General features: G+C 46.3%; 1 protein-coding gene across 2 annotated transcripts; it reads left to right on the top strand.

Annotated features, from left to right (window-relative positions):
- The first annotated feature begins 1,953 nt into the window (after positions 1-1,953).
- On the top strand, positions 1,954-25,002 carry ZNF184 (zinc finger protein 184). Of its 2 annotated transcripts, none has more exons than XM_044260258.1 (6): positions 1,954-2,092; positions 2,625-2,751; positions 11,721-11,788; positions 18,875-19,001; positions 19,305-19,400; positions 22,623-25,002. In XM_044260258.1, exons 2-6 carry the CDS (start codon positions 2,745-2,747, stop codon positions 24,557-24,559), a joined length of 2,235 nt encoding a protein of 744 aa, XP_044116193.1. In that variant the 5' UTR covers positions 1,954-2,092; positions 2,625-2,744; the 3' UTR covers positions 24,560-25,002. The 2 variants fall into 2 exon arrangements, with proteins under 2 accessions (XP_044116193.1, XP_044116189.1); XM_044260254.1 differs by lacking the exon at positions 1,954-2,092 and adding an exon at positions 2,131-2,336.
- The last annotated feature ends 613 nt before the right edge of the window (positions 25,003-25,615 follow it).

Here is a 25,615-nt window from a genome sequence, read left to right as displayed (position 1 = left end):
TGAGGTATATCTAACATTACATTATCATGCAGAAATAGTTTCACTGCCCTAAAAACCCCTCTGTTCTGTCTGTTCATCCCCTCCTCCCACACCTTGCAACCATTGGTCTTTGCTGTCTCCATAGTTTTACCTTTTCCAGACTGTTATATGACTGGAATCATACAAAGTTTTTCAAATTCTTTCACTCAGCAATATGCATTTAATGTTCTCTAGGGTGTTTTGGTAGCTCAATAGTTTATTTCTTTTCATTGCAGAATAATATTCCATTGTCCAGATGTACCATTGTTTATCCTTTCACCTATTGAAGGACATTTTGGTTGCTTTCAAGTTTTGGAAATCAGGTTTTTGTATGGACATAATTTTTAAGGTCATTTGGGTAAATACCAAGGAGTGAGATTGCTAGATCATATTGTAATAGTATGTTTAGTTTTATGAGAAACTGCGAACTGTCTTCCAAAGTACTCCACCAGCAATGAATGAGAGATGCATTCTTAAACTCAGGAAATTGTTCATGCCTTTACTTAGGATACTAGTGTTACGGAAGTAAAAGTGAGAGTTTGGGACCAAATTACTAAATTCAAGTCCCAGCTTCCCCATATAGTGGCTATGTGATTGTGGGCAAGGCATTCAACTTATTTGTGCCTCAGCTTCCTTTATTGTAAAGCAGGAATTATAATACAGAAATAACTTTATTAGTTTGTTTTAGGAATTTAAAAAAAAAGTTGAAAGGCAAAAAGCACTTGAACCAGTGCCTGGCATATAGAATGTTAAATCATAGCTGATTTCCTATGGTCACTTTCCTGATGGCGGGTTATCCCTGTGCCGGCTGTCCTTCATATCTCTTTCTTCTTCACTCATCTTTTTCTTTTGAATCATGGAAGAGCTTTATAAGGATATTCTATACATAATGGACTCACTTTTCACAGCATCAATTCAGTTCTTCTTCAGTATGACTTTAATTATGGTGCTTCATTTTAAATATGCTCATTATATATTTTTATCCTTTTTCATCTAGAATTTTGTTTTCTCCAGCTTGTTCTCACATCTTTTTATCCTGTTTCATTCAGGCCATGTCTTCTTGCAGCCTACTGAGAATACTAACTTGTTTCCTGAAATTTTCTAGTGCCTACCTTAGATCTTTTCTGAAATCTGCTCTCAAACACTTCTAGTTTATAGTCCCCTTTCCTTTGACTGTGAATGTTTTTCATATACTCAGTGTTAGCATTTCCGAATTTAGTGTTGGAGTGACTTGATCTTCCGCCCTCTACCCAAAAGCTGGGGACGCACAGCACACTGAAGTGTGTGCGCCAACCACACGTGGAAAGTATCAAAACCTACGACTTCTGTTGGGTTCTTTTTTGCCAGGAACATGCTGACAGACCAGCGTCGGACTCCACTGGCAGCCGGCTGACGCAGGCAAAACCATGCACTGCTGTAGGGCTGTAGAGCAAAATACAATAACAACACCTCCGGGTTTCCCTTAGCATTAAAAAAAAAAAAAAAAAAAAAAAAAAAAAAGTGGGTCGTGACCCATTTGAGAGTGCTGAAAGCAACAGGATGGGTCACGACCAGAATTCTTTAAATGACAAAGGAATAGAGCCCTAAATAGAATGCAGGACAAGTAATGAGGCAAGTAATGCACCGAGAAGTACCTGTGTTTTAAAACTATATGCGTGTGTAAATGCATATTTACACTGTTCGGTCACACAAACTTAGAAGTCCCTGCTTCCCGCAACTCCCACCTGCAACGTTGAGAAGCCAGTGACTGGAGGGGAGAGCTCTCGCCCGGTCCAATGGGAAACCGTACACGTTTGCTTTGGCCTCTGGGAAATGGAGTTCTGTGTCATGGAGCATTCTGGGAATCGTAGTTCTGCGAGTCCTCCCAGCGCGGTGGAAAGCCTGCGACGTGCGGGGGCGGGGTTCTCTTCGCGCGACCGGAAGTGGCCGTTGAAGCCGGCAGTAGGCGTGAAAAGAGGTTGGCGTTGGGGAAGTGCAGCCTCCTCGACTCACTCCGCTAGGTCTGGTGATTGTCCTGGCGCTTCCGGACGCGGGATCCGAGCGTGTGGATCGCCCTAGAGGGAGGGAAGCCCAGGTATCACCATGGCAACCGCCAGCCTTGCAGCCGTGTGACGTCACCCTTCTCACTGGGCTGGAAGCGGCCTCTGCGGGAGGGAGCTGGGGAGTCCTGGAAGGGGGCGCCCCTCGCCTCCCTCTGTGCGGGGCGGTTCCGCCCTGATCCCTTGGAGGGCTTTGTTCTTTTGTTCCGGTCTAGGAGGAAGGACTGGAGCGGGCCCCGCCCTGCTTGTCCGCCTTCCAGCTTTTCCACCCCGCAACAGGTGTGTCTTCCTGTCCCCGCGCCGGGGTGGGAGCCCGCAAGTGTGCGTGGAGGTGATGGGCCGGGTCTGGGGGCGCCTCTGGCCGGATTTGAGGGTCCGCACCAAGGCTCTCCTTGCCTCTGGAGCTGAACCTGCGTCCTCGAGCTCCGCTCTCTTTTTGTTCGGCGGGAGTGACTGTTCGGTGGCTTTCGGCGGGCACTTCTCTTGTCCAGGGATCTCTCAGCCGCCGTGCAAAACTCTGAAGCATGATTGTGACGCATGCAGCTGACCCCGGGCTGTGTCTTTTAGGGCCGCCAGTCGCAGCGTGTGCAAGGGCTCATCTGAGCCCCAGACCGAGGCCCCAGCTGCAAGGACGCTGCTTGGGAAACCCGGTGTGCACGTTCCAGAGGAGCGGAATGAGCTGCTGAGATGGAAGGTAGTGGGGATCACAGGGGGAGAGCGGGGTGATGGACGCAGAAGAGCAAATATCTGACAGCTGGCAGAGATGGGAGCAGGGAGCCTTCTCGCAAGGACAGAGAAAAACTGAATTACATTAAGGTGTGAGATTCTTACTTAGGTTTATATGATGAGACTTGCAGGATGAGTTAATTCTCCCTGGCTTCGGGATGGGGAATGGGGGAATGAGAAGGAGCGATGATTCAGAATGCCTGTGGTCCTCGCATGACTTTTATCTTAAATATTAGAATGATAATCTTGTAGTCAGAAAAAGTCTTGGTAATCAACCCTTCAGTACAAGAATAAAAGTAACCCTGCAGATGGCTGTTTGTTAAACCTATGCCTGAAGTGTGGCATTAAACTCTCTATTTTGGGTGTAGACTATTCTCTTGGTAGCTTTTTCTTTTTCTTTCTTTCTTTCTTTCTTTCTTTTTCTTTTCTTTTTTTAAGTTCATTATGTTGGGCAGAAGTGCCTTTCCCCTTAACTTCTATGCTGATCTTAGTTCTTAGTCTCTAAAAGCAAGAGACTGTTCTCTCTCTCACGTTATTGCCCTTCAGAATGTGAATTCAGCTGTTATAACTCCTACTCAGATTCTTTTCTTTTCTAAGCAAACAGCCACAGTTCCTCTCACGGATCTTCATATCTATTTGGACCTCTTTTCCCAAGACTCTCCCAACTGAGAGCATGCTTCTTAAAATGCGTTGCCTAAAATGAAAGATTTTAGATATGTTTATGATAAGTTCTATATACTTTTAGTACCTACAAGTACTTTTTCCGGTTTGGATTATACTTTTGCTATTTAGCATCAGATTATGTTTGCTTTGGAAACAATCAGTGATATTATGCTGTAAACTCTACATAAACCACTGTACATACACTACAGTGAACTAGATTTCTGCCTGCCTTGTGTAAGAGAATTGCTTTTTTATCCCTAATATCAAAATTTACATATATGATTGTTCAGTTTTTTGTCCAAGTTTTCCAGCTTGTCAGAATAATGATGAATCTTCATTTACTCAGTGTTTGAACTGTCCTTTCCAGCTTTGTGTCACTGGCGTATTTAGTGAGTGTTCCTTCTATTTCTTTCTTCTTGTTCTTGAACAGATCAGTGTTAGGACAGAGCCAGGTGACATGTCACTATAGACTTTCCTCTGCATTGTCAGTGTTTTTACATTCTGTAGGTATCAGTATGCACTCAAGTTTGGTTTAACCTGTTCTCATACAGTTTTTTTTTTTAATTTAATATCATTAGAAATCTTAACATTACTTATTTACATAGGTTTGAGCCATACCTCATATTAATCCTCAATTCTTTTTTTGCAAGAGTGCAGAGAATCTTCCTTACAACTGCAAGTGTATTTAAAATTTATCTCAAAACAAAAAGTTTAATTGTGAAAATCAACTCTTTCATTATTAGCGGTAACAGTTGTAAATTATAATGAAAATAACAATTCTGCTTACAATAGCATCAAAAATATGAAACAGCAATATAATTAGAATGTGTAAGATCTGTCCACCGAAACTACAAAACGTTGCTGAGAAAAATTTTTCCAGCTATACTGAGATATAGCTGTTGTGTAAGCATTGTGTAAGTTTAAGTTTTCCAGTGCGGTGACTTGAAACACTTGGACGTTGGGAAGTGAACACCAGAGTGAGGTTAGTTACCCCATCTTTCACCTCACGTATTTGCCTTCTGTACGTGTGTGTGGTGAGAACCTTTAAAATGGACTCTTTCAGCGGGTTGCAGCTGTGTAATACGCTGTTCGTAACCACAGTCACCGTGCTGTGCAGAGATCCCCCGGGAGCTCGTGGTCTTTGACCAGCATCTCCTGTTTCCCCCACCCCTCGACCCCTGGAAATTCTTGGTGTCAGCTGTTTTAGATTCCACGTGTGAGAGCATGCGGTGTTTGTCTTCCGTTGTCTTACTTCACATTGCACAATGTCCTCAAGGTCCACCCATGTTGTTGCAAATGGCAGGATCTCCTTCCTTTCTTTATGACTGAATAGTGTGTGTGTGTGTGTGTGTGTGTGCGCGCACACACACATCATCAGAGCTGATAGGAATGTAAATTGATATGACCTCTTTGGAAAACAGTACAGAGGTTCCTCAAGAAATTAAAAATAGGGGGCGCCCGGGTGGCCCAGTCAGTTAAGCGGCTGCCTTTGGCTCAGGTCGTGATCTCAGGGTCCTGGGATCAAGCTCCGCACTGGACTCCTGCTCAGCAGGGAGCCTGCTTCTCTGTCTCCCTCTGGGGCGCCTCCTGCTTGTGCTCTCTCTCTGTCAAATACATAAAATTTTTAAAAAATTAAAAATAGAACTACCATATGATCCAGCAACCCCACTTCTGGGTACATATCCAGAGAAAATAAAGTCTCCTTGGAGAAGTACCTGCACCCCTGTAGTTACTGCATTACTAATCACAACAGCCAAGACACAAGAACAAAACTGTTTCCATCAGCAGATGAACAGATAAAGAATAAGTGATCTCTACATTTCTATATAGTGGCTATATCAATTTACATTCCCATTAATAGCACACAAAGGTTCCTGTTCTCCACATCCTCACCAATACTTGTTATCTTTTGTCTTTTCGATAGTACTCCTACTGACAGGTGGGAGGTGGGATCTCATTGTGGTTTTGATTTGCATTTCCCTGATGCGGAGTGATGTCAAGCACCTTTTTATGTACCTGCTGGCCATCCCCGTCTCTTCTTTGGAAAAATGTTTATTCAGGTCCTCTGCCCATTTTTAAGTTGGATTATTTGTTTTTATGCTATTGAGTTGTATGAGTTCCTTATACATATTTCATATAACCTATATCAAATACACGGTTTGCAAATCTTTTCTCCCATACCATAGGTTGCCTTTTCATTTTGTTGATTATTTCCTTTGCTATACAGATTTTTTTTTTTTTTTAGGTTTGGTTTATCTTTGCTCATGTTGCTTGTGCTTTTGATTGAAAAGGTTGCCAAGACCAATGGCAAGGAGCTTTCCTCCTAACTTTTCTTCCAGGAGTTTTAGGGTTTTTAGGTTTTAAGTCTGTAATCTATTTCAAGTTAATTTTCATGATTGGTGTACAGTAGGGATTCATTTTCATTATTCTGCATGTGATTATCACATGGTGGTATTTCTTACCACCATTTTTTGAAGACTGTTCTTCCTCCATTTTCCCCCATTGAGTGTTCTTGGCTCTCCTGTCCAATATTAATGGGCCAAATATGCTGTTATGCTGAGTTTGAGAAGTATTGGTATTAATTCTTGCATTGTTAGATCGAGTTCACCGGTGAAACTGTCTCATACTAGGCTTGTTTGTTGTGGGGGTTTTACTGGTTCAATCTCCTTACTCCTTATTTTTCTGTTCAGATTTTCTGTTTCTTCATGATTCCTGTTTTATTAGGCTATATGATTCTAAGAGTTTATTTTTTATAGGTTGTCCAATCTGTTGGCGTAGTAGTTTTGTCGGATCCTTTGTATGTCTGGAGTATCAGTTGTAATGTCTCCTCTTTCATTTCTGATTTTATTTAAGTCTTTTCTCTTTTTTTCTTAGTTTAGCTGAAAATTTTTCTATTTTGTCTGCCTTTTCAAAAAACCAGCTCCTAGGTTCATTGATCTTTTTAGTTATTTTTCTGGTCTTTATTTCATTTACTTCTGCCCTCATCTTTATTTCCTTTTTTCTACTAACTTGTGGGCTTAGTTTGTTATTTTTCTGGTTCCTTGAGGTATAATGCAGGTTGTGTATTTGAGATCTTTTTTCTAAATGCAGACATTTAGCACCTCTCAGAGTTTTTGCTACATCCCATAGGTTTTAATATTTTGTTTCCATTTTCATTTGTTTCAAAAACATCTTTTGATTTCCCTTTTGAGTTCTTCTTTGAGCCTTTTGGTTGTCCTGAGGGTGCTGTTTAGTGTCTACATATTTGTGGCTTTTCCAGTTTTTGATCTCTGGTTTCATTCTAATATTGTTGGAATAGACAGTGGGTGTGATTTTAGTCTTTTTAAATTTGCTAAGACTTGTTTTGTGATCTATCCTGGAGAACGCTTCTGTGTCCTTGAGAAGGATGCGTATTCTGGTGGTGTTGGATAGAATGTTCTGTTAGGTCCAGTTGGTTTAAGGTAGGTTCAAGTCCAGTTTCCTTGTTAATTTTGTCTGGATGATCTCTTTGTTGCTGGAAATGTATCCGAAGTCTTGTTGTCTATTTCTCTGTTAGTATTTGCTGACCAGATTTAGGAGCTTTGGGGTTAGGTGCATGCCTATTTATAATTATATTCTCTCAGTGAATTGACTATCGTTACATAATGACCCTTTTTGTGTCTTTACAGCTTGTGACTTTTAAGTCTGTTTTATTTGATACATATATAACTATCTCTGTTCTCTTTTGCTTTCCATTTGGGTGGAATATCTTTTTCCATCCATTTACTTTGAGCTTAGTGTGTCCTTAAAACTGAGGGAGTCTTTTCTAAGGATACAGTTGGGTCTTACTTTCTTTATCCATTCAGCTACTCTGTTCCTTTAATTGGAGAATTTAGTACATTGATGTTTAATAATTAGTAAATAAGGACTTACCGATGCCTTATTAGTAATTTTCTGGCTGCTTTCTACTTCCCCAGTTCTTTTCTTCCTCTTTTGCGGACTTCCTTTGTGAACTGATCATTTTCCAGAGAGGTATGCTCGGATTTCCTTTTCTTTATCTTTTGTGTGTCTACTATAGGTTTTGCTTTGTGGTTATCCTGGGGCTTACAGAAAACATCTTACAGATAAAACAGTCTGTTTCAGGCTGATTACTAACCTAACTTCAGTGGCATACAAAAACCTTTCCTTTTTACTGCTCCTCCCATTTTAATGTCTTTGATGTCACAACTTACATCTTTCTATATTTTCTATTAATAAGTTATTGTAGCTATAGTTATTTTTAACATTCTTGTCCTTTAACTCTTACTGTTGAACACGCAACTGTCTTTCAGTATTAGAGTGTTTTGAATTTGACTGTACACTTATTTCTACCAGTGTGTTCTGTAAATTTCATGTTTTCATTTCATGAATCAGCATCCTCTCATTTCATATTGAAAGATGCCTTTTGGCATTTCTTGTAAAGCGGATCTAGTGCTGATAACTCCTTTAGCTTTTGTTGCACAGGAATATCTTCCTCCGTTTCTGAAGCACAGCTTTGCTGGGTAAAGTATTTTTGGTTGGTGGTGTTTTTCTTTCAGCACGTTGACTATATTATCCCACTCTGTCCTGGCTGCACGGTGTTTTGTGGAGCGCTCTGCCAATAGCCTTACAGGGCTTCCCCTTAAATGTGAGAGATTTTTTTCCCCCTCTTCCTGCTTTTATAATTTTGTTTTTGATTGTAGACAGTTTTATCATAATGTTTTATTTATTTATTTTAAAAAAGATTTTATTTATTTGACAGACACAGCGAGAGAGGGAACACAAGCAAGGGGAGTGGGAGAGGGGGAAGCAGGCGTCCCACAGAGCAGGGAGCCCAGTGTGGGGCTTGATCCCAGGAGCCTGGGATCATGACTTGAGCCGGAGGCAGATGCTTAATGGCTGAGCCACCCAGGCGCCCCCATAATGTGTTGCATTTTATTTTATTTTTTAAAGATTTATTTATTTGTCAGAGCAAGAGTGCACACAGCAAGGGGAGCTGCAGGCAGAGGGAGAAGCAGACTCCCTGCTAAGTAGGGAGCCCAGTGTGCAGCTCAATCCCAGGACTCCAGGATCATGATCTGAGCCAAAGGCCGATGCTTAACCTACTGAGCCACGCGGGCACCCCATCATAATGTGTTTTAGAGAAGATATTTTTCAGTGGAAATTATTTGGAGACCTGTGAGCTTTGTGAACTTGGAGGTCCTAGTTTCAGCCAAGATTTGGGAAATTCTTAGCTATTATTTCTTTACATAAGCTTTCTCTTTTTCCCTTTATTCTTCTGGGACTCCAGTAATGTGTGGGTTGTTTAATGGTATTCTATTGTTTATGTAGGAGTTCTTCATCTTTTTCTCCTGCATTCTCTTCTGAGTGGACAAACTAAACTGTGTGCAAACTAACCTCAGGGGTTCTTTCCTGTGTGTGGTTCAGTTAGCAATAGGTGTCTTCCATTGCATTTTTCATTTCATTGTGTTTTTTGGCTCTAGAATTTTTGTTTTGCTTTTTTGTTTATGATTTATATCTATTAAACTTCAAATTTTGTGTATGGTTTTCTTAATTTCATTTAAGTGTTTTCTTGTATTTTCTTAGAGCTCACTGAGCATCTTTTAAAACACAACTATTTTGAATATTTTTTTAATCGTGTAAGTCCTAAAGCTCCCTTTCTTTAGCATTAGTTATAGGAAAATTACTCTGTTCTCTTGGTGGTGTCATGTTTTCTTTCATGTTTCTTGAAGTCTGGTGTGATATCTTTGCATTCGAAGAGGCAGTCCCCTCTTCCTGTCACTGGCTTCCAGAGAAAAATACCTTCTGTCAGCCCTGTTAGGGATTCTGAGGTGTTCTCAGACCTTCTGTGGATCCGTTTCGCCCACTCTTCTTGTTTCCTCATGGGGAGGATTTCTTAAAATTGTACGCCTTCTCTTGGTCCTGCAGCGCTAGGCCGGGTGCGGACAGACTTGCATTTGCTCTCCTCTGGTACTGAATGCTCAGGCTTTAGTGCCTTTTTCCCAATCCTGCAGAGTCAAGCTGGCTTGTGTGTGCTTGCTAGCGGTCTCCCAAGTCTTGCCCTCACTGCCATCGGGGACGTATGTACCCGGGGGGTCCGCCATGGGGGGGTGGGTGTGTGCAGGTGCAGCAGGCAGAGTGCTTGGGGGTGCCCATAGGCTGGCGGGGTGGATCTTCAGCTGAAGCACCCCAGTGGCCCTGTGGCAGGCTTCCTGGGGGTCCACGAAGTGGCTCGTAGGATCTGTGGTCCTTGTTACCCTCCAGGGTACCCTCCAGAGCTGCCGTTCCCCCAGCTGCTCCCTGTCCTCCAGTCACTCGGGACACTTCAGTGTTCTGGATGGATGAGAGGGAGGTGGGTCTTTCTCGTTGCAAACCGCACAGCTAGGGTAGCTGAGGGCTCCCACATGCTCTTTCCCCTGTGGCAGGAATGATGGGCCAAGAAGGTCTCTCTTGGCCCGGGGTGTGACGTAGACCAAACGAAACTGCCTCTTACATCTTCAGTGCATCCAGTCCTGGGTGTTTTAGTTTCTTTCGTTCTTTCGTTACTATTTTGTTTTGTTTTGTTGTTGTTGTTTTGCTTCCATCATGTGTTGAAACTTCCCTGTTGGACTCCTGGACTTCCACAGAGACATTCTCTTCCGTGGGTGATGGTCTAATCCATGTTTGGATCCATCCATCCATCTTTGCAGGAAAGAGGATAGAAAACTCTCATTATGCCACCTTGTCACTCCTCCTCAATGTGCGCCTGTTACGTCTTTTATAAATGTGAATCAGCCAAAATGGTTTTAAGTCCCTTTTTTTTTTCTTCCTGGGATTTTTCACAGTTGTATAGTTTTCATGTGTCTCTGTCCCTTATAGTCATAATATTTATAACGTTTACCGAGCATCTGTTGTTGCCATTTACTGGAACCAACATAGTTGGTCTCCACAGGTCTCGCTGTTGTTGCTTCTGTTGGTTTCTGTTACTTGAAATCAAAAGCATCTTCCCTGAGACATTTGTCTTGATTCTGTTTTCCTAAAGTCTAGGTTAATATCTGTACATGCACAACATTTCCTTCTGCTAGAAACTCTAAAATCACACCTTTTTTTTTTTCTCAAGATGTCTATTACAAATCAATTTTCCCTTAGCGATCAAATGTAAGTCAAGAAAAATACATAGCTCCCTTTAGTGCTTCCTCTGCTTTCTGAGAATTGGTCTTTCCTGTGAGCCATTACTCTGAATAGACCTCTCTAAGAGCATAGTTTGTTTCTGTTTTTGGACATGTAAGTTACATACACTAAGAGCACAACTCTCAGGTTCATTGCCGGATTAATTTAGGTGTCATACGCCAGTGGAATCACCACCCACAGTAAAATGTAGGATGTTTCTGATGCCCCAAGTTTCTCTTGTGCTCCTGGCCAGTTACTGCTATCCCGCCAGGCAGGGGTGACCACTGTTCTGACTTCCATTGCCATCGCTCAAGTCTCTGTTTGCGTGAGTGCAGTTACCCAGTTGTGTTCGTCCACATCTGCTCAGCATTGTAGGGTACATGCGTGTTCCCGAGTACATCAGTAGCTCATTTTTTTATGTTGTAGAATAACATTCTTTTGTGTGAAAATGTTGTGGTTTGCTCATCCATTCTCCTCTTGAAAGACGTTTGGGTGGTTTCCAGTTCGGGGACATTTTGAACAAACGTGCTCTGAACAGTCTTGCACAAGTCTCAGCGGGCACGAGTCCTGGCACGCGAGGGGAACTGCTGACTCAGAACAAGCGCGTGTTTAACTGGGGTTTCTAACTGCCCAACAGTTCTCTGTGGTTGGTGCCTTTCCTGCCCCAGCGATGCGCCGAAGTCCCCGTTGCTCTGTACGCTTGCTAGCACTTGGTACTGACGATGGGAGTTTAATCTTTAGAAATTCTGGTGGGTAGGCAGTGTAAGTAATCTTGCCATTGCGATATGTAATTTATATTAACAGCAGCACTTTAAAGGGCCTGTGAGGACTTTTGGGAAGTAATCATATTGTTTATTCAGATGTTCATAGCAGAGAAGGCAGCAGAAATACTTGGCTTTACTTAATAGGGAACAGACTGAACTGAAGGGTACTGTACGTGTCCGGGGACAGAAGTGTGAACGTTGACACTTTATGCCCTGAGTCCACCGAGGACGGCACCAGTTACATTCTTTGTGGTTTCTGATTCAGAGAAGTAAAGGAAACCGCATAGTTCTTGCTATTTTCACATGGGAAGATAGCTGGATTTAACAGATTGCCGGGAACAGCTGATCCGGACAGGATTCATTGTGGTTCCTTCTCCTTCTCCAGATCTGTCCTCTTCGGGGTCTGCCCTTCTCCAAGGCGAACGGACTCTCCTTGCGTCAGCCAGTTTCCAGGTAAGTGGGGATTCCCGAAAAGCAGTTTAGTCCGCAGAGTAGACTGTGTGTTTCCTGTTGGGGGGGGGTGTCCATTTAAAAACCAGCACCAGGAATTTGCTCCGGGCTCCCAGCTGCCCAGTGGCGCCCGACCCTGCCTCTCCAGCCTCACTAACACACTTACCTAAGCTCCTGCTTAGCGTCGGGTCATGCTCCAACAGTGACAGAGCAAAGGACGTACAAAACTGAGTCCTTTACTGGCATAGACCAGATGACTGCTAAAACCAGAACAGGTGAATATAAACAAAGCTAAGCGAGTACCACGAACAGAGAATGCAAGTATGTGCGGTCTGGAGGGCTCAGTTTCGAGGGGTATGGGATTGGCACAGCCTCTCACAGTATGGCGGCCATTTGGATACTTAGACAAGTAATGAGGGGGGATGGGGCGGATTTTAGCTTGGAGAAGATGTTGAGCAAAGGTTCACAATTAACACCTGTTAAACAGGAATCAGAAAACTTGTGAGAGCCTGTTTATTTTTGGCAGAGGGTAAACAAATGATTAAATAAGTCGGAATGTGGCAGGCCTCAGATGTCTCAATGAGAAGTTGGAAGGCTTTCTTCTGTAGGCCATCCATTAGTGGTTTTTGCGGAAGAAAGGGACAGGATACTGTTTTAGGAAAAACCAGGAACTGACTGAGAAGTCATACAAAAAAGGTAACCCTTGTTGCACTGGGTATAATTCATCTCAAGGCCTTGCTTAATCAGCCTCCTTTTTCTTAGACTTTCCCCCTACTTCCTTCCCACAGTGTAATCAAAGAAATGATCCCAGTTCTTCCCACTTTCAGCTCATGTACTTCTGGTGTCACTTTTTTATTGAGGTATAATGTGATAATAAACTACATCTATTTGAAGTGTGTAACTCAGTAAGTTGTGACATACCTATGCACCCATGAAACTGTCCCCACAATCAAGACAGTGAATGTACCCAGAGAACTCACATTGTGTGACTGGAGTCTGTCTGGATTTGAGACGTCTGTTGCTGTGACTGGTCTCGTTGGGTAAGTGAGCAGTGAGCCCTTGAACAGAATGTATGTTTTGCTCTTGTTGGGTAGAGGATTCTAAGAATGGATTAGCTTCCTTTTACCAGCTTAATGACTGAAAACAACACATTAACTCTATAGTTACAGAGGTCAGAAGTCCAAAATGAGCTGGCTGGCTGCATTCCTCTGAAGGCTGTGGAGCAGCATCTGTCCCCTCAGCTTCCAGCTTCTGGAGGTGGCCTGGGTTCTTGCCTTGTGTCCTGTTCCTCCGTCCTCAGAGCTACTGGTGTGACATCCTTAAACCTCAATTCTTCACGACTCCTGCTCTGTGACCTTCTTATTAGGCCTCTTGGTGACACTGGGCCCCGTCTGTCATCTGGGATAATTTGCCCATTTTAAATTCCTCAACACCATCCCACCTGCAGTGCCTCTCGTTTTCAGTAATTTCATAGTTTGGAGGATACGGATGTGGCCATCTATGGGGGACTGAGGTCAGGTCACGTCGGTGGAATGTTGTTCAAATGTTTTACATCCTTACTGATTTTGTCTACTTGTTGATTTATCAACTGTCGCGACGGGGGTACTGAAATCTGGGGCTGTCATTATGGAGATTTGTGCGTTTCTCCCTGCAGTTCTCTGGTTTTCCAGCGTGGATGTTGAAGCTGCTCCCGGGCGCATAAGCATGTGGGATGATTACATCCTCTTCATCGTTTTCATTGAGAAATGAACTTTCTGTTGTTGGTCCTGGAGCTTGCTTTGCTGTTTCATTAGTGTCAGTGTTGCATATCCTTTTTCATCCTTCTGTTTTAATTTATTTGTGTCTTTATATTTATTTATAGGTAACACATAGTTCATTGAGTTTTGCTTATTTCAGTCCAGTCTGGCAATCTGCCTTTTAATTGGGGTATTCATTTATTTATTTATATATTTTTAAAAAGATTTTATTTATTTGACAGAGATAGAGAGCAGGACAGGGAGGAGAGGGAGAAGCAGGCTCCCCATTGAGCAGGGGACCCCCCCCCACAACGCGGGGCTCCATCCCAGGACCCTGAGATCATGACCCAAGCCGAAGGCAGACACTCAGCAGACTGAGCCACCCAGGCGCCCTCAGTGTGATTATTGATGTGAATATCATTCAGTTTTGTTTTGTTTTTTTCTGTTCATACTGCCTTTGTTCCCTTTTTCTACTCTTACCTTCCTTTGGAAACTGAATATTGCTTCGGATTCCAGTTTCTTCACTAGCTTACTAGCTATAAACCTTTGCTATTCTATTTTATAATTATACTTTTAAAGATTTATTTATTTGAGAGAGTGAGCACTGGAGAGAGAGCAAGCGCCAGGGGGGTTGCTGAGGGAGAAGCAGACTCCCTGCTGAGGAGGGGCCTGAGGCGGGACTCGATCCTGTCCTGGGATTTTTTTTTTTTTTTTAAAGATTTTATTTATTTATTTGACAGAGAGAGATCACAAGTAGGCAGAGAGGCAGGCAGAGAGAGAGAGGAGGAAGCAGGCTCCCCGCTGAGCAGAGAGCCGACGCGGGACTCAATCCCAGGACCCTGAGACCATGACCTGAGCTGAAGGCAGTGGCTTAACCCACTGAGCCACCCAGGCGCCCCTGTCCTAGGATCTTGACCTGAGCCCAAGGCAGACATTTAACCAACTGAGCCACCCAGGCTTGTTGCTTAAGGTCTACCTGTATATCTCCACTTACTTTCCAGTGATACTCCCACTGAACAGAAGAACGTTCAGCAGTGTTCCTCCACTTCTCTCTCCTCCCAGTATTTAATGCAATTTGTGGCACATGCTTTCCTTGTACATGTGCTGTAAACCCCACAATATTTATTTTTGTTTAAGCAATTATCTTTCAAAGGAGTGTAAGATAGTAAGAAAGGAATTTCTGGTGTTTTTCATCTTTATGATGTATATCAGTGACTGACAGTTTGGGGGATTTTGGCCCCTGGGACGTTCGGAAATGGGAGGAGACATTTTGGTTTTTACAGCTTGCTGGGACCTGCTCCCCGCTCCTGGAGGGGTGATGCTGGCCATGCTGCCCCCACGATGATTCAAAAGAATGATTTGGGGGCGCCTGGGTGGCTCAGTGGGTTAAGCCTCTGCCTTCAGCTCAGGTCATGATCTCAGGATCTTGGGATCGAGCCCCGCATCGGGCTCTCTGCTCAGTGGGGAGCCTGCCCGCCCCCGCCCCGCCGCCAGCCTATAATCTCTAATAAATAAATAAAATCTTTTTAAAAAATGATTTGGTCCAAAACATCAGTAACAATGAGGTTGAGAAACGTCGATGCTAGATCCTCATTCTCATCTGGTATCGTTTTTCCTTCTGCATGAGGGGCTTCTGCAAGGTTTCTCACGGGTAGTCTGCTGGTCATGAACTCTTTCAAGTTTGCAATGTCCAAAGAAGGCTTCATTTTGCCATTGTTTTAAAGTTCTAATTGGACCGTTTTTCTTCTTTCTAGTATAGAATGTTCCATTTTCTCGTTTGCATTGCTTCCAGCGAAAAAGTCACTGTCATATTTTATCTTTGTTCCTTCACATTTATGTGTCTTTTTCCCTTGGGATGCTCGTAGGACCTCCGCTGACACTGGTTTGAGCCCGTTATTAAGGTGTGTCCGAGCATCTATTTCTCTGGGTCTTGTGTGCCTGTGGTTTCTCGAGTTTCTTGGGCCTGTGAACGTTCAAGTTCAGCAAACAATGAGCTGTTGTTTCTTCAGACGGTTCTCTGCTCCGCTCCCCTCCTTCTGTTTTCACGGACTCCAGGTGCACACGTTGGGTCCCCTGAAGTCACCCACAGCTCCTGTTTCACTTTTGATATTTTCTATTTTGTTGTCTTTGAATTTACTTTTCCTTCTTCAATGCCGAACTGCCGGCGTTCTCCCTTTCAGCTCTAGATGTTCCATTAAGGTCTTTATAAAAAAGTCTTCTGTGACTCTGTTAACTTTTTGGACATCTGGAATACAGTCCTAATAATTTTTAATGTTCTCCTCTCTTAGTTTTAGCATCTTTGTTAGTTCTGGGTTGGCTTTAATGGGTTAATTTTTTTCCTCATTAAGGATGTGTTTTCCTGCTTCCCCCAGACGTGATAATCTCTGACTGGACGGCAGACACTGTAAGTTGTACTTTACTGGGTTCTGCGTACTTCTGTGTTCCTATAAAATATTCTTAAGCCTCACTCTGGGGTTAAATTACTCGAAACAGTGTGTTTCTATCAAATCTGGCTTCTAAGACACATTAGGTGACGCAGACGGTGTGCAGTGTAGGGTCGCCTGGTGCTTCGTGTGTTTTACCCAGCAACTACGAACCATGTAATTCGCCCATTTGACTGGCGGGAACAGAAACCCTATTTCCGCCCTTTATGAGCACCGGTGCTGCTCCCTCGAATCCTGGGTGATTGCTCCCCTGCCGTGGGGGTCTCACCACGCCTGCACCCTGATGGGTACTATGCTGGGTACTTACTTGAGAGAGAACCTCCGTAGCTCTCGTTGCTTCTCTCCTGGTGCAGCTTTCCTCTGTAGGGCTCTGTCCTTAGACCTCAGTGCCCAGATGTCCGCCGAGACTCCACATCCTCTCTTTGTTCCAGGAGGCTGTTGGACAGACCCCCCGCTTCCCTCCTTCCTGCCCCCTGGTCTGCACCCTCGCCTGGAAACTCAGGCAATGAGCGGGAGCAACTGTGGGACTCCCCTTGTTGCCTTACTGGTTCTTAGGATCACTGGCCTTTGTTGTAGGAGAGTCACTGTCTTGGAAACTTGTTTCCTGTGTTTTGTATGGAATTTTTTGGTTAGTTTCATACAGGAGTGCAGATCCAATCTTGTTAGTCTCATCTTGACCATAGCTTGATCCTTTTTATGTTGTTGTCTTTGAATTTATTAAAAACCATAAGCTTTATTAGGGTGGATCTAGCCCAGCCTCACTCCGGGACAGTTTCTCAGGGGCCCCAGGACCGCCCTATAAACCAGTGACTTGCTAGAAGCACTCACCTAACACTGGGCCATGACTTAGGGCCAAAAATGATTACAGCAAAGGATACAAAACAGGATCAGAAGGAAAAAGGTCCTTGCGCATGGAAGCCAGAGAAATCAGGTGCAGGTCCTCCCTTTATGAGCCCGGCGCGCCGGGCCTCTGTTTCTGGCTGTAAGCCACAGAGATGTGCGGATGGCTCTCCCTGGGGTAGCCTGGGAGGCCAGAGTTCTTAAAAGGAGGCCACCCTTGGGCACACACCCACTGTTAAGAGCTGTGGGTGCCGAGGGACTTTCAGGCTCAGGCCATGGTCTCCCTTCTCTCGGGGTCGCTGTTCTGTCCTGCCTGCTGTTCAGATACAGAAACGTTTCTTCCAGATCCGTCGCTGTGGACACCCGTAGACCTAGCCCACCTGTTCTCTTGTGGTTAGAAATCTCACGAGCTGACTTAGCCATTTTAAAACAAAATTCACTCACCCAGTTTCAGATACAGACTAAAGAATAAGTAGGACGTCCCGGGACCCCTCCAGCTCCCAGACACACTCCCTCCGGTAACACCGCTACTGTCTTCTTTCAGATCTTCTCTGTCATTTACATACAAACCTTCATAGTCCTAAACACACACAGGATCGTGCTGTGCAGACTGGTCTTGGTATCACGCATGTTTCCTAATCCGTGCACAAGAGACAGACTTCATTTTTAAAATGGTCACTAAAATCTTTAAAAAAAAAAAAGAGGGGGAGCACCTTGGTGGCTCAGTGGGTTAAGCCTCTGTCTTCCGCTCAGGTCATGATCTCAGGGTCCTGGGATCAAGTCCCGCATCGGGCTCTCTGCTCAGCGGGGAGCCAGCTTCCCTTCCTCTCTCTCTGCCTACTTGTGATCTGTCAAATAAATAAATAAAATCTTTAAAAAAAAATAAAATAGCCACATAAGGCGCTTTAGTATGGATGTGCCGTATGTCCCACGTCCTCCAGCTGCGCTCCTACAGCGGACACTCACGTTTGCTTTTCATCCTCAGGAGCGTGGCAAGGGTGCTTGAGCGTGTCTTTGCCCTCAGGCTTCTGGACACCAAATTCCTACATGTGACAGAGCGGGACTGGATGATGTGTGCATCTGAAGTCTGGGTGGATCCTGTCATGTTGCGCCCCGGGGAAGACTGACTCAGGGCCCTGGTCCACGGGTGGGCGGCCCAGCCGGCCTCTCTCTCGGCCCATGGTGGTCGCCGATGGGAACGCGTTCTCCTGCTTCTGTGGCATCGTCATGGGTGCGCTGCTTGTTTGCGTTGTTGGCTTGTGGGTTCATCTCTTTTGCTACTTATGGAAATTCAGAATACTGCCTTTCGTTTCTAGTTTTAGAAGTTTTATATTTTTATGTGGTTATATCTGTCAATCTCTGAGGATTTTTTGCTTTCTATATTTTAAGCTTTTAAACCCTTTTATTCTATTTTTGCTTTTTCTTTAAAATTCTACTCCAACAGAAATTTTCGTGTGCGCCAAGAAGAGACTCACCTTAATTTTTTTCTCAAATAGACAGTCATTTGTTATGATACTATTTAGTGACTAATTCAGCTTATTTTAGCTAATTTGAAAGTTGCTTATCCTCTTCAGTTCTTAGAACCCTGGATCTGTTTCACTGAGTCTTAGTCCATACTGTTTCACTTTCTCTCTTGCTATACCTACTTTAGGTATATATATATATATATATAATAGGGGAAGTCTCCTCCCCAAATTCTTTCACAACTATTTTTGGTTATTCTTAGACACTGGAGGTAGGTAGGACGTCTACTGTTGTTGGTAGGAACACTGTAATACTTCATGTACTTAGAACACAGAGATGATGGTGGTCAGCGTGGCCGACACTGACCTAGCCCAGTATGCCGGACCCTAAATGAAGAACTTCCTGTTGAACATTCCTTATTAATTTCTAACAGTAACCCTATGAATGAGGTACCGTTTTTGTATTCATTTCACGAAGAGGAAACATCAAAGCCATTTCTCAGTAGCCCTGTAGCCATCTTGCCTTCCTTCTGTCCCTACTGCAAACTCCACCCCTTTCCTAGGTGGCGGCTTTATGGCTAAGGAGAAATCTGTTTGGTATTTCAGGAGTCCGTGACCTTCAAGGATGTGACAGTGGATTTTACCCAGGAGGAATGGAAACAGCTGGATCCTGTCCAGAGAGATCTGTTCAGGGATGTGACACTGGAGAACTACACGCACCTGGTCGCCATAGGTGAGGGCGGTCCCTGGGCTGCTGGTCCAGCAGGAGGGGTCTCTAGGGCTTCAGTGAGTTTTGGCCTTTAATGAAGTTAAGGAACCTAAGATTCCTAAATTCTGAAAGGCTGTGAAAAGGTGTCTCCTCTCCTAGCAAGTAGAAGTACAAACAAGTTAATTTTTCTGAGTCCACATCAGTTCCCATGTTTTAACCACATCTGGGGACGTGTGACGTCGAGGCTTTATGTGCTCTTCCTCCTGTCGGACGCGTCTCTTGTAGCACTTTCCTCCTGTAATCAGGCACCTTTTCCCCCACGGGCAGGACTCCAAGTTTCCAAACCTGATGTGATTTCTCAGCTAGAGCAAGGTACGGAGCCGTGGACCGTGGAGCCTGGCATCCCAGGAGGTGCTTTTGGAGGTGAGTAACGGGCGCCTGCTGGATGGGTGTCATGGACTCTGACCATTAGCCTGACGAGAGGGTTTTCTGTCCAAAATGCAGACGGACTTGCTTCTCTTTAGCATCTCCTGTGGAGAGAGGAGAACCCGTCTGGACTCTCAGGGCTTTGTCAGAACCCTAACCGTCTCTACGTGTACTCTGTTTGCACTAACCGTCCCTATGTGTACTCGTGTACTCTGTTTGCAATAACCATCCCTACGTGTACTCTGTTTGCACTAACCGTCTCTACGTGTACTCTGTTTGCACTAACCGTCCCTACGTGTACTCTGTTTGCACTAACCATTCCTACGTGTACTCTGTTTGCACTAACCGTCTCTACGTGTACTCTGTTTGCACTAACCGTCTCTACGTGTACTCTGTTTGCACTAACCGTCTCTACGTGTACTCTGTTTGCATACTCCTCCCAGAGGTGGTTTCCTTCCTGCTCTTTCCTGAAGGCAGCGCCTTGACCTGCACTCTGGATTCCACCTTTCCCCACCTCCTTTGGGACCCTGGTCTCCTAATCCAGCCCTTACCTTGTGTTCCGGCCTGTAGGCTCGATGACTAGGACCTCCCGACAGAAACAGTGCCCGACACCCACATGCTTCTACTCTTCATCCTTTCGGCCACCATCCAGTCCGCCTCTGTGCTTTCCCAGCCACACTCTCCCGAAAGTGAGCCCCGTACCCGCAGTCTCATTTATCACTTGTTCCTTAAGCTTCTGACTCTACCCTTGAAATTGTGAATAGTTTTCCTGTAAACTAGGAATTCCCAAACTGCACAGAGAGGCACTTCAGAGATCTGAGCCTGAAAAAATACACGGACCGGTCACGCTAGGTGAGGGACAGAGCTCCGGTGTCCGTGAGGGGGAGTGCGGGCTCTTTTTGTGGGGAGAAAAGAAAGCACTCCATGTTCAAATTTGAGAAGTGCTGGGTCATCAGAATTCTAGCAGGTTTCTTACTGAAAGGCCACTCAGATTTCTTAAATACATAACAGGCCAGATGAACTTCCCACAGGGTTGCATAGAATGCAACCTTCTTCCTCCCCCACCACCCAACCATGAAGGCTTTTCACACTGCGCCCTTTAAAATCTTCCTCTTAGAAGATGGTTTCAAGGAACACAGTTTAGAAAAGTGACTTTAGAAAAATTAAGAGCTTTACTAAACCATGTTTAACTTTTGAAAAGTCATTTTATTACAAATGAAAGTTTTAGAAAACCCCAGCTTGAGCAAATAGAAAGCAATTTAAAAATATTTAACTGTGTACCAAAAAATCCTAGACTTTTCACAAAACACTTCAGCCATCACCAGAGATATTTAAGTATCTCGCACTAGACACCTCACACTGCGGGGATAACGTTGATGGTCCCGGTGAGCCAGTCGGTAGGCAGGAGACGGTCGCTTGAAATCCTTGGCCCTGTTCCTTGGTGGACTTCTGGTTACTGGAATGGAACCCCACGATGGCGGTCCTGGTAAGCCAGCCGCTGGCCTGCGCTTCGCAGCATTCTGAGCGGACGTCACTGCTGGCTTGGCTGCTTCTATCTCTGGAAGAAGAACGCACAGCTTTACAGACACGTACGGGTACCTAGAAGTTGTAAGTGTCCCTAAAGGGAGGTGGCTGCTGGTCCCGGGGCCTTGTCTGCATTCTTCTTACCCTCCTCATGCCATTGTCTCTGGGCCCGTAGAGACCCGGCCACCGCAGAATCCTGACATGCATCTTACCTCACGGCTCCACCTTGGTGGTCTCCTGCAGCCTGGCTGTGAGCCCCCCAACAGCTGCCCCACGCGCAGGGGTGTGGCAGTACTGGGGCCAAGGCCCACAGCTTTGCAGCAGTAAAGTGAGAATTCCTCTTTGCCCTAGGGATGGTGGTGTTCGGTCTGGCCTTCTGGAACGCTCTGTAATCCTTCATTCTTTGCCCTGGGCAGATCTAAGACAGGCCTGCGTGGGTGACGTCGGTCACATGCTCATTGCTTTCAGCGGCAACTCCAGCCACGGCTGGACGTCCGCCCTTTTCCCCTTTCATAGCCTCAGACCCATGGTCTCCGTATTCCTCACTGTGAACTACTTGCAGAACGTAATTTTATGGCCAGCTGCTGGACAAATAGGTCTTTCTTGGTGTTGTTCTGCTAGTGGAAATACACCCATTCCTTGTACTGCACAACCGGCCGTTCCCCCAAACTGCGAGTCTGCGCTGAAGGGGTCCGGCTGTTTCGGGTCGGCCTGGGCTTCCAGATGCCCTGCCTGTAGCCAGGGCACCCGGAGCAGAGGGGGTGGGGGGCTGTCCTGTGTCTCTGCCTCACGGCACACTCTTGCAGTGACGATGGTGGTGACTGTGGTCCTCTCCTGTCACCAGAGGAACCGAAGAAACGTGTTACTACACAGCTCTGTTTCCGTACTCTGAATCTGCCAGCAGATTCCCTGCTGCTTCAGTTGTCCTCTCCCTGGTCTTAAGCAACATTCCACCTCCTGGTTATGTGTCTGTCTGTCGTTTGTGTGCCGAAAAACTGCTATCATTAGGCCGTTTTAGTCCGTGCGTTACCCTATCTTCAAGGGACTTTGCCTGCTCTGTTCTTTTCTCACAGACTTTACTGTTGCTTTTCCTGTTCTTTTGGTGCTGTTTGCGCTGATCCTCCGTGTATTTGAACATCTGGGTGGTTCTACTTCTGGCATCTTCCGCCCCCACAAACACTGTAGTCTGGTCCCTCAGTTCTCTTCCTAATTCTCTGAATGCCTAGAGTTGAAGTAAGTCCTCTGTCTGCGCCGCTCCCATTCCCCGCAGAGATGCAGCTGTTGGCTCAGGTCCACGGTTAACAGCAGGGCCTAGCGAGCCGGGTCTTCCCCAGTTGTCCTCACTTGAAATCTTCCTTCACAGACTTTTGTTTGCTGCTCATTGGCAATCAATCCCGGCTCAGACTTGCTTTAGTCTCCTCTCCGCCATCGCTCATCTCTGTGGTCAGTTTCTAATTTACTGTTACCTTCCTGGTTTCTCGAAATTACCTATGAAACTGAGTGTGAACCATTCCCTTGCCACTTTCTTATTTATTGTTATCCTTTGCTCTTTCCAGCTTTCCCCCTAATGGCTATACCGGGACATCCTGCAGATTTCCTAAGGGCTTCAGTTTTAGCTTCATGAGGTCCTTCCCACAACAGCAACGATTTTTCCCTTTCAATAGAGAGAATATAGACATTTTCTTTCTCTTTCAGACTGTGAGACAAGACCAGAAAAGAGCAGATCAGCCCCAGAGCCAGACATCTCTGAAGAACAGCCATCTGAGGAGGCAGTTGTGGAGAAGCAGCGAAGGGATGATCCCGGTAGTCCTAACTTTTCGGAGAGGGAGTATGAAAGCAGTGTAGGGAAGCACCAGGCAAGCCGACAGACGCCAGCAGGAGAACGGAAAGTCACGGAAAAGACAATGCCCGCCTGGGAGAGAGGCCCTGTGACGAACGACTTTGCAAAAAGCATCAATGTGAGTTCAAGGCTTGTAACACGAGAAAAAGCATCAGAAGAGACCTCGACTAAAACGAGTGCCAAACAGAATGCAAACCCAGTTAAGAAAGAGAAATCGTGTAAGTGCAATGAATGCGGGAAAGCTTTTAGTTACTGTTCGGCTCTTATTCGCCATCAGAGAACACATACAGGCGAAAAACCCTACAAATGTAACGAATGTGAGAAAGCCTTCAGCCGGAGTGAGAACCTTATAAACCACCAAAGGATTCACACTGGAGATAAACCGTATAAATGTGATCAGTGCGGAAAAGGCTTCATTGAGGGTCCGTCTCTTACTCAGCATCAGAGAATTCACACTGGAGAGAAACCCTATAAATGTGACGAGTGTGGGAAAGCCTTTAGTCAGAGGACCCACCTGGTGCAGCACCAGAGAATTCACACCGGGGAGAAACCCTACACTTGCAATGAGTGCGGAAAAGCCTTTAGCCAGAGGGGCCACTTCATGGAACATCAGAAAATTCACACTGGAGAGAAACCCTTCAAGTGTGACGAATGTGACAAAACCTTCACCCGGAGCACACACCTTACTCAGCACCAGAAGATCCACACGGGCGAGAAAACCTACAAATGCAACGAGTGCGGGAAGGCGTTCAACGGGCCCTCGACGTTCATCCGCCACCACATGATCCACACCGGCGAGAAGCCGTACGAGTGCAGCGAGTGCGGCAAGGCCTTCAGCCAGCACTCGAACCTCACGCAGCACCAGAAGACGCACACGGGCGAGAAGCCGTACGACTGCGCCGAGTGCGGCAAGGCCTTCAGCTACTGGTCGTCGCTGGCGCAGCACCTGAAGATCCACACGGGCGAGAAGCCGTACAAGTGCGCCGAGTGCGGCAAGGCCTTCAGCTACTGCTCGTCGCTCACGCAGCACCGGCGGATCCACACCCGGGAGAAGCCCTTCGCGTGCGGCGAGTGCGGCAAGGCCTTCAGCTACTTGTCCAACCTCAACCAGCACCAGAAGACGCACACGCAGGAGAAGGCGTACGAGTGCGGGCAGTGCGGCAAGGCCTTCATCCGCAGCTCGTCGCTGGCCAAGCACGAGCGCATCCACACCGGCGAGAAGCCCTACCAGTGTCACGAGTGCGGCAAGACCTTCAGCTACGGCTCGTCGCTCATCCAGCACCGGAAGATCCACACGGGGGAGCGGCCCTACAAGTGCGGCGAGTGCGGGCGCGCCTTCAACCAGAACATCCACCTGACGCAGCACCAGCGCATCCACACGGGCGCCAAGCCCTACGCGTGCGCCGCGTGCGGCAAGGCCTTCCGCCACTGCTCGTCGCTGGCGCAGCACCAGAAGACGCACGCGGGGGAGAAGCCCCACCAGTGCGGCCCGTGCGACAAGGCCTTCAGCCAGAGCTCCCACCTGGCGCAGCACCGGCGCGTCCACACGGCCGAGAAGCCCCACCAGGGCGGCGAGCGCGACAAGGCCTTCAGCCGCGGCGCGCACCCGACCGCGCACGTGACCGCGCACGCGGCCCAAAAGCCCTGCGACGGCCGCGAGTGCCGCAAGGCCCTCAGCCAGCGCCCACGCGCACGCTCCGGGGACAGACCTTTCGGCTGTGGCGACTGCGGGAAAGCCTTCCGGTACCGCTCGGCCCTCAGCAAGCACCAGAGGCTGCACCCGGGCATCTGACGCGAGCCGGTCCGCTCGGTCCCTGGCCGCGTCCCCAAGGAGCGGAGCAATGGGAGAAGTGGGGCGGGCCCGGGGGCCTCTCCTCCGTGCGCTGGGGCGTGGAGAGGACGTGGGCTGGGGTGACCGGCTATGACGCCTGGCAGCTCGGGGACACTGCAGAATGGCACCATTTGACGCTTCGGTGTGCTCTGTGAATGAGGGAGTTGGATAGAGGGTTTCAGGGGCTGTTGGGAGTTTTCTATCCCAATTTTGTATATTCACAATCTCTTTGTGATTAGGATTACTCTGCGTCAGCGCTGGGCTCTGTCGCCTCTAGAGTGTGTCTGTCTCTGCATGTTTGGCTAATAGAAAGCATTTGTGCTTCAGCAACTAGACGGGGACCTGTGAGGCTCCTGTTCTCATGCATTAAGTAACTGGTTCCTAATAAAAAGAGTTATAAAGCATTCTTAAGTAATTCAGAGTGTATACTGGCTCACCTCGGGACGAGGATTAAACCTTCCCGGTCCAATTTCTTGGAGTATGTCTTAGCATTTTAGGAGTCGGTCATCACCACAGAGACGGTCTGCAGCTAAACCAGCGCTACTTACCTTCACTGAACAGTGGACTCGCTGCAGGGCCTTTAGGAAATTCTGCTGCCAAGGCCCCACCCTTGGAGAGGGACCTTGGGAGGGATCAGGATTCGGTGTCTTTCTAAATTCTTAATGTGCAGCCCAGAAGGAGCTGGAGCAGATCCCCCACTCCTGCGGTCAGTAGCCTCCTGTGGGCCCTCCCAGAAGCAGCCATCATTTACACACATAATTTCGACTGCCACCTTGTTTTCTAAGTTGGGTTCTCACATGCTCTGGGAGGTACGGTTAATTTATTTCCTCACCAGAGTACAGAAATTAAACAGTTGCATAAAGGTCATTTTATCGGCTTTTCCTTGGCCCCAGACACCAAAGGCAGATGGCAGTACTAATGACGTGCGCAGCCATGGGCAGCTGCCAGCCTGCACGGCCACTGAGGCAAACCTGGTCCGGATAATATGCGAGCCGAGCAGTACTGGAAGAGACGGGC

The sequence above is a fragment of the Neovison vison genome, chromosome 1 (assembly GCF_020171115.1).
Source record: "Neovison vison isolate M4711 chromosome 1, ASM_NN_V1, whole genome shotgun sequence".
Lineage (NCBI taxonomy): Eukaryota > Metazoa > Chordata > Mammalia > Carnivora > Mustelidae > Neogale > Neogale vison.
Note: the sequence above shows the minus strand (reverse complement) of the source record. Positions and strands in the feature narration are given on the sequence as shown.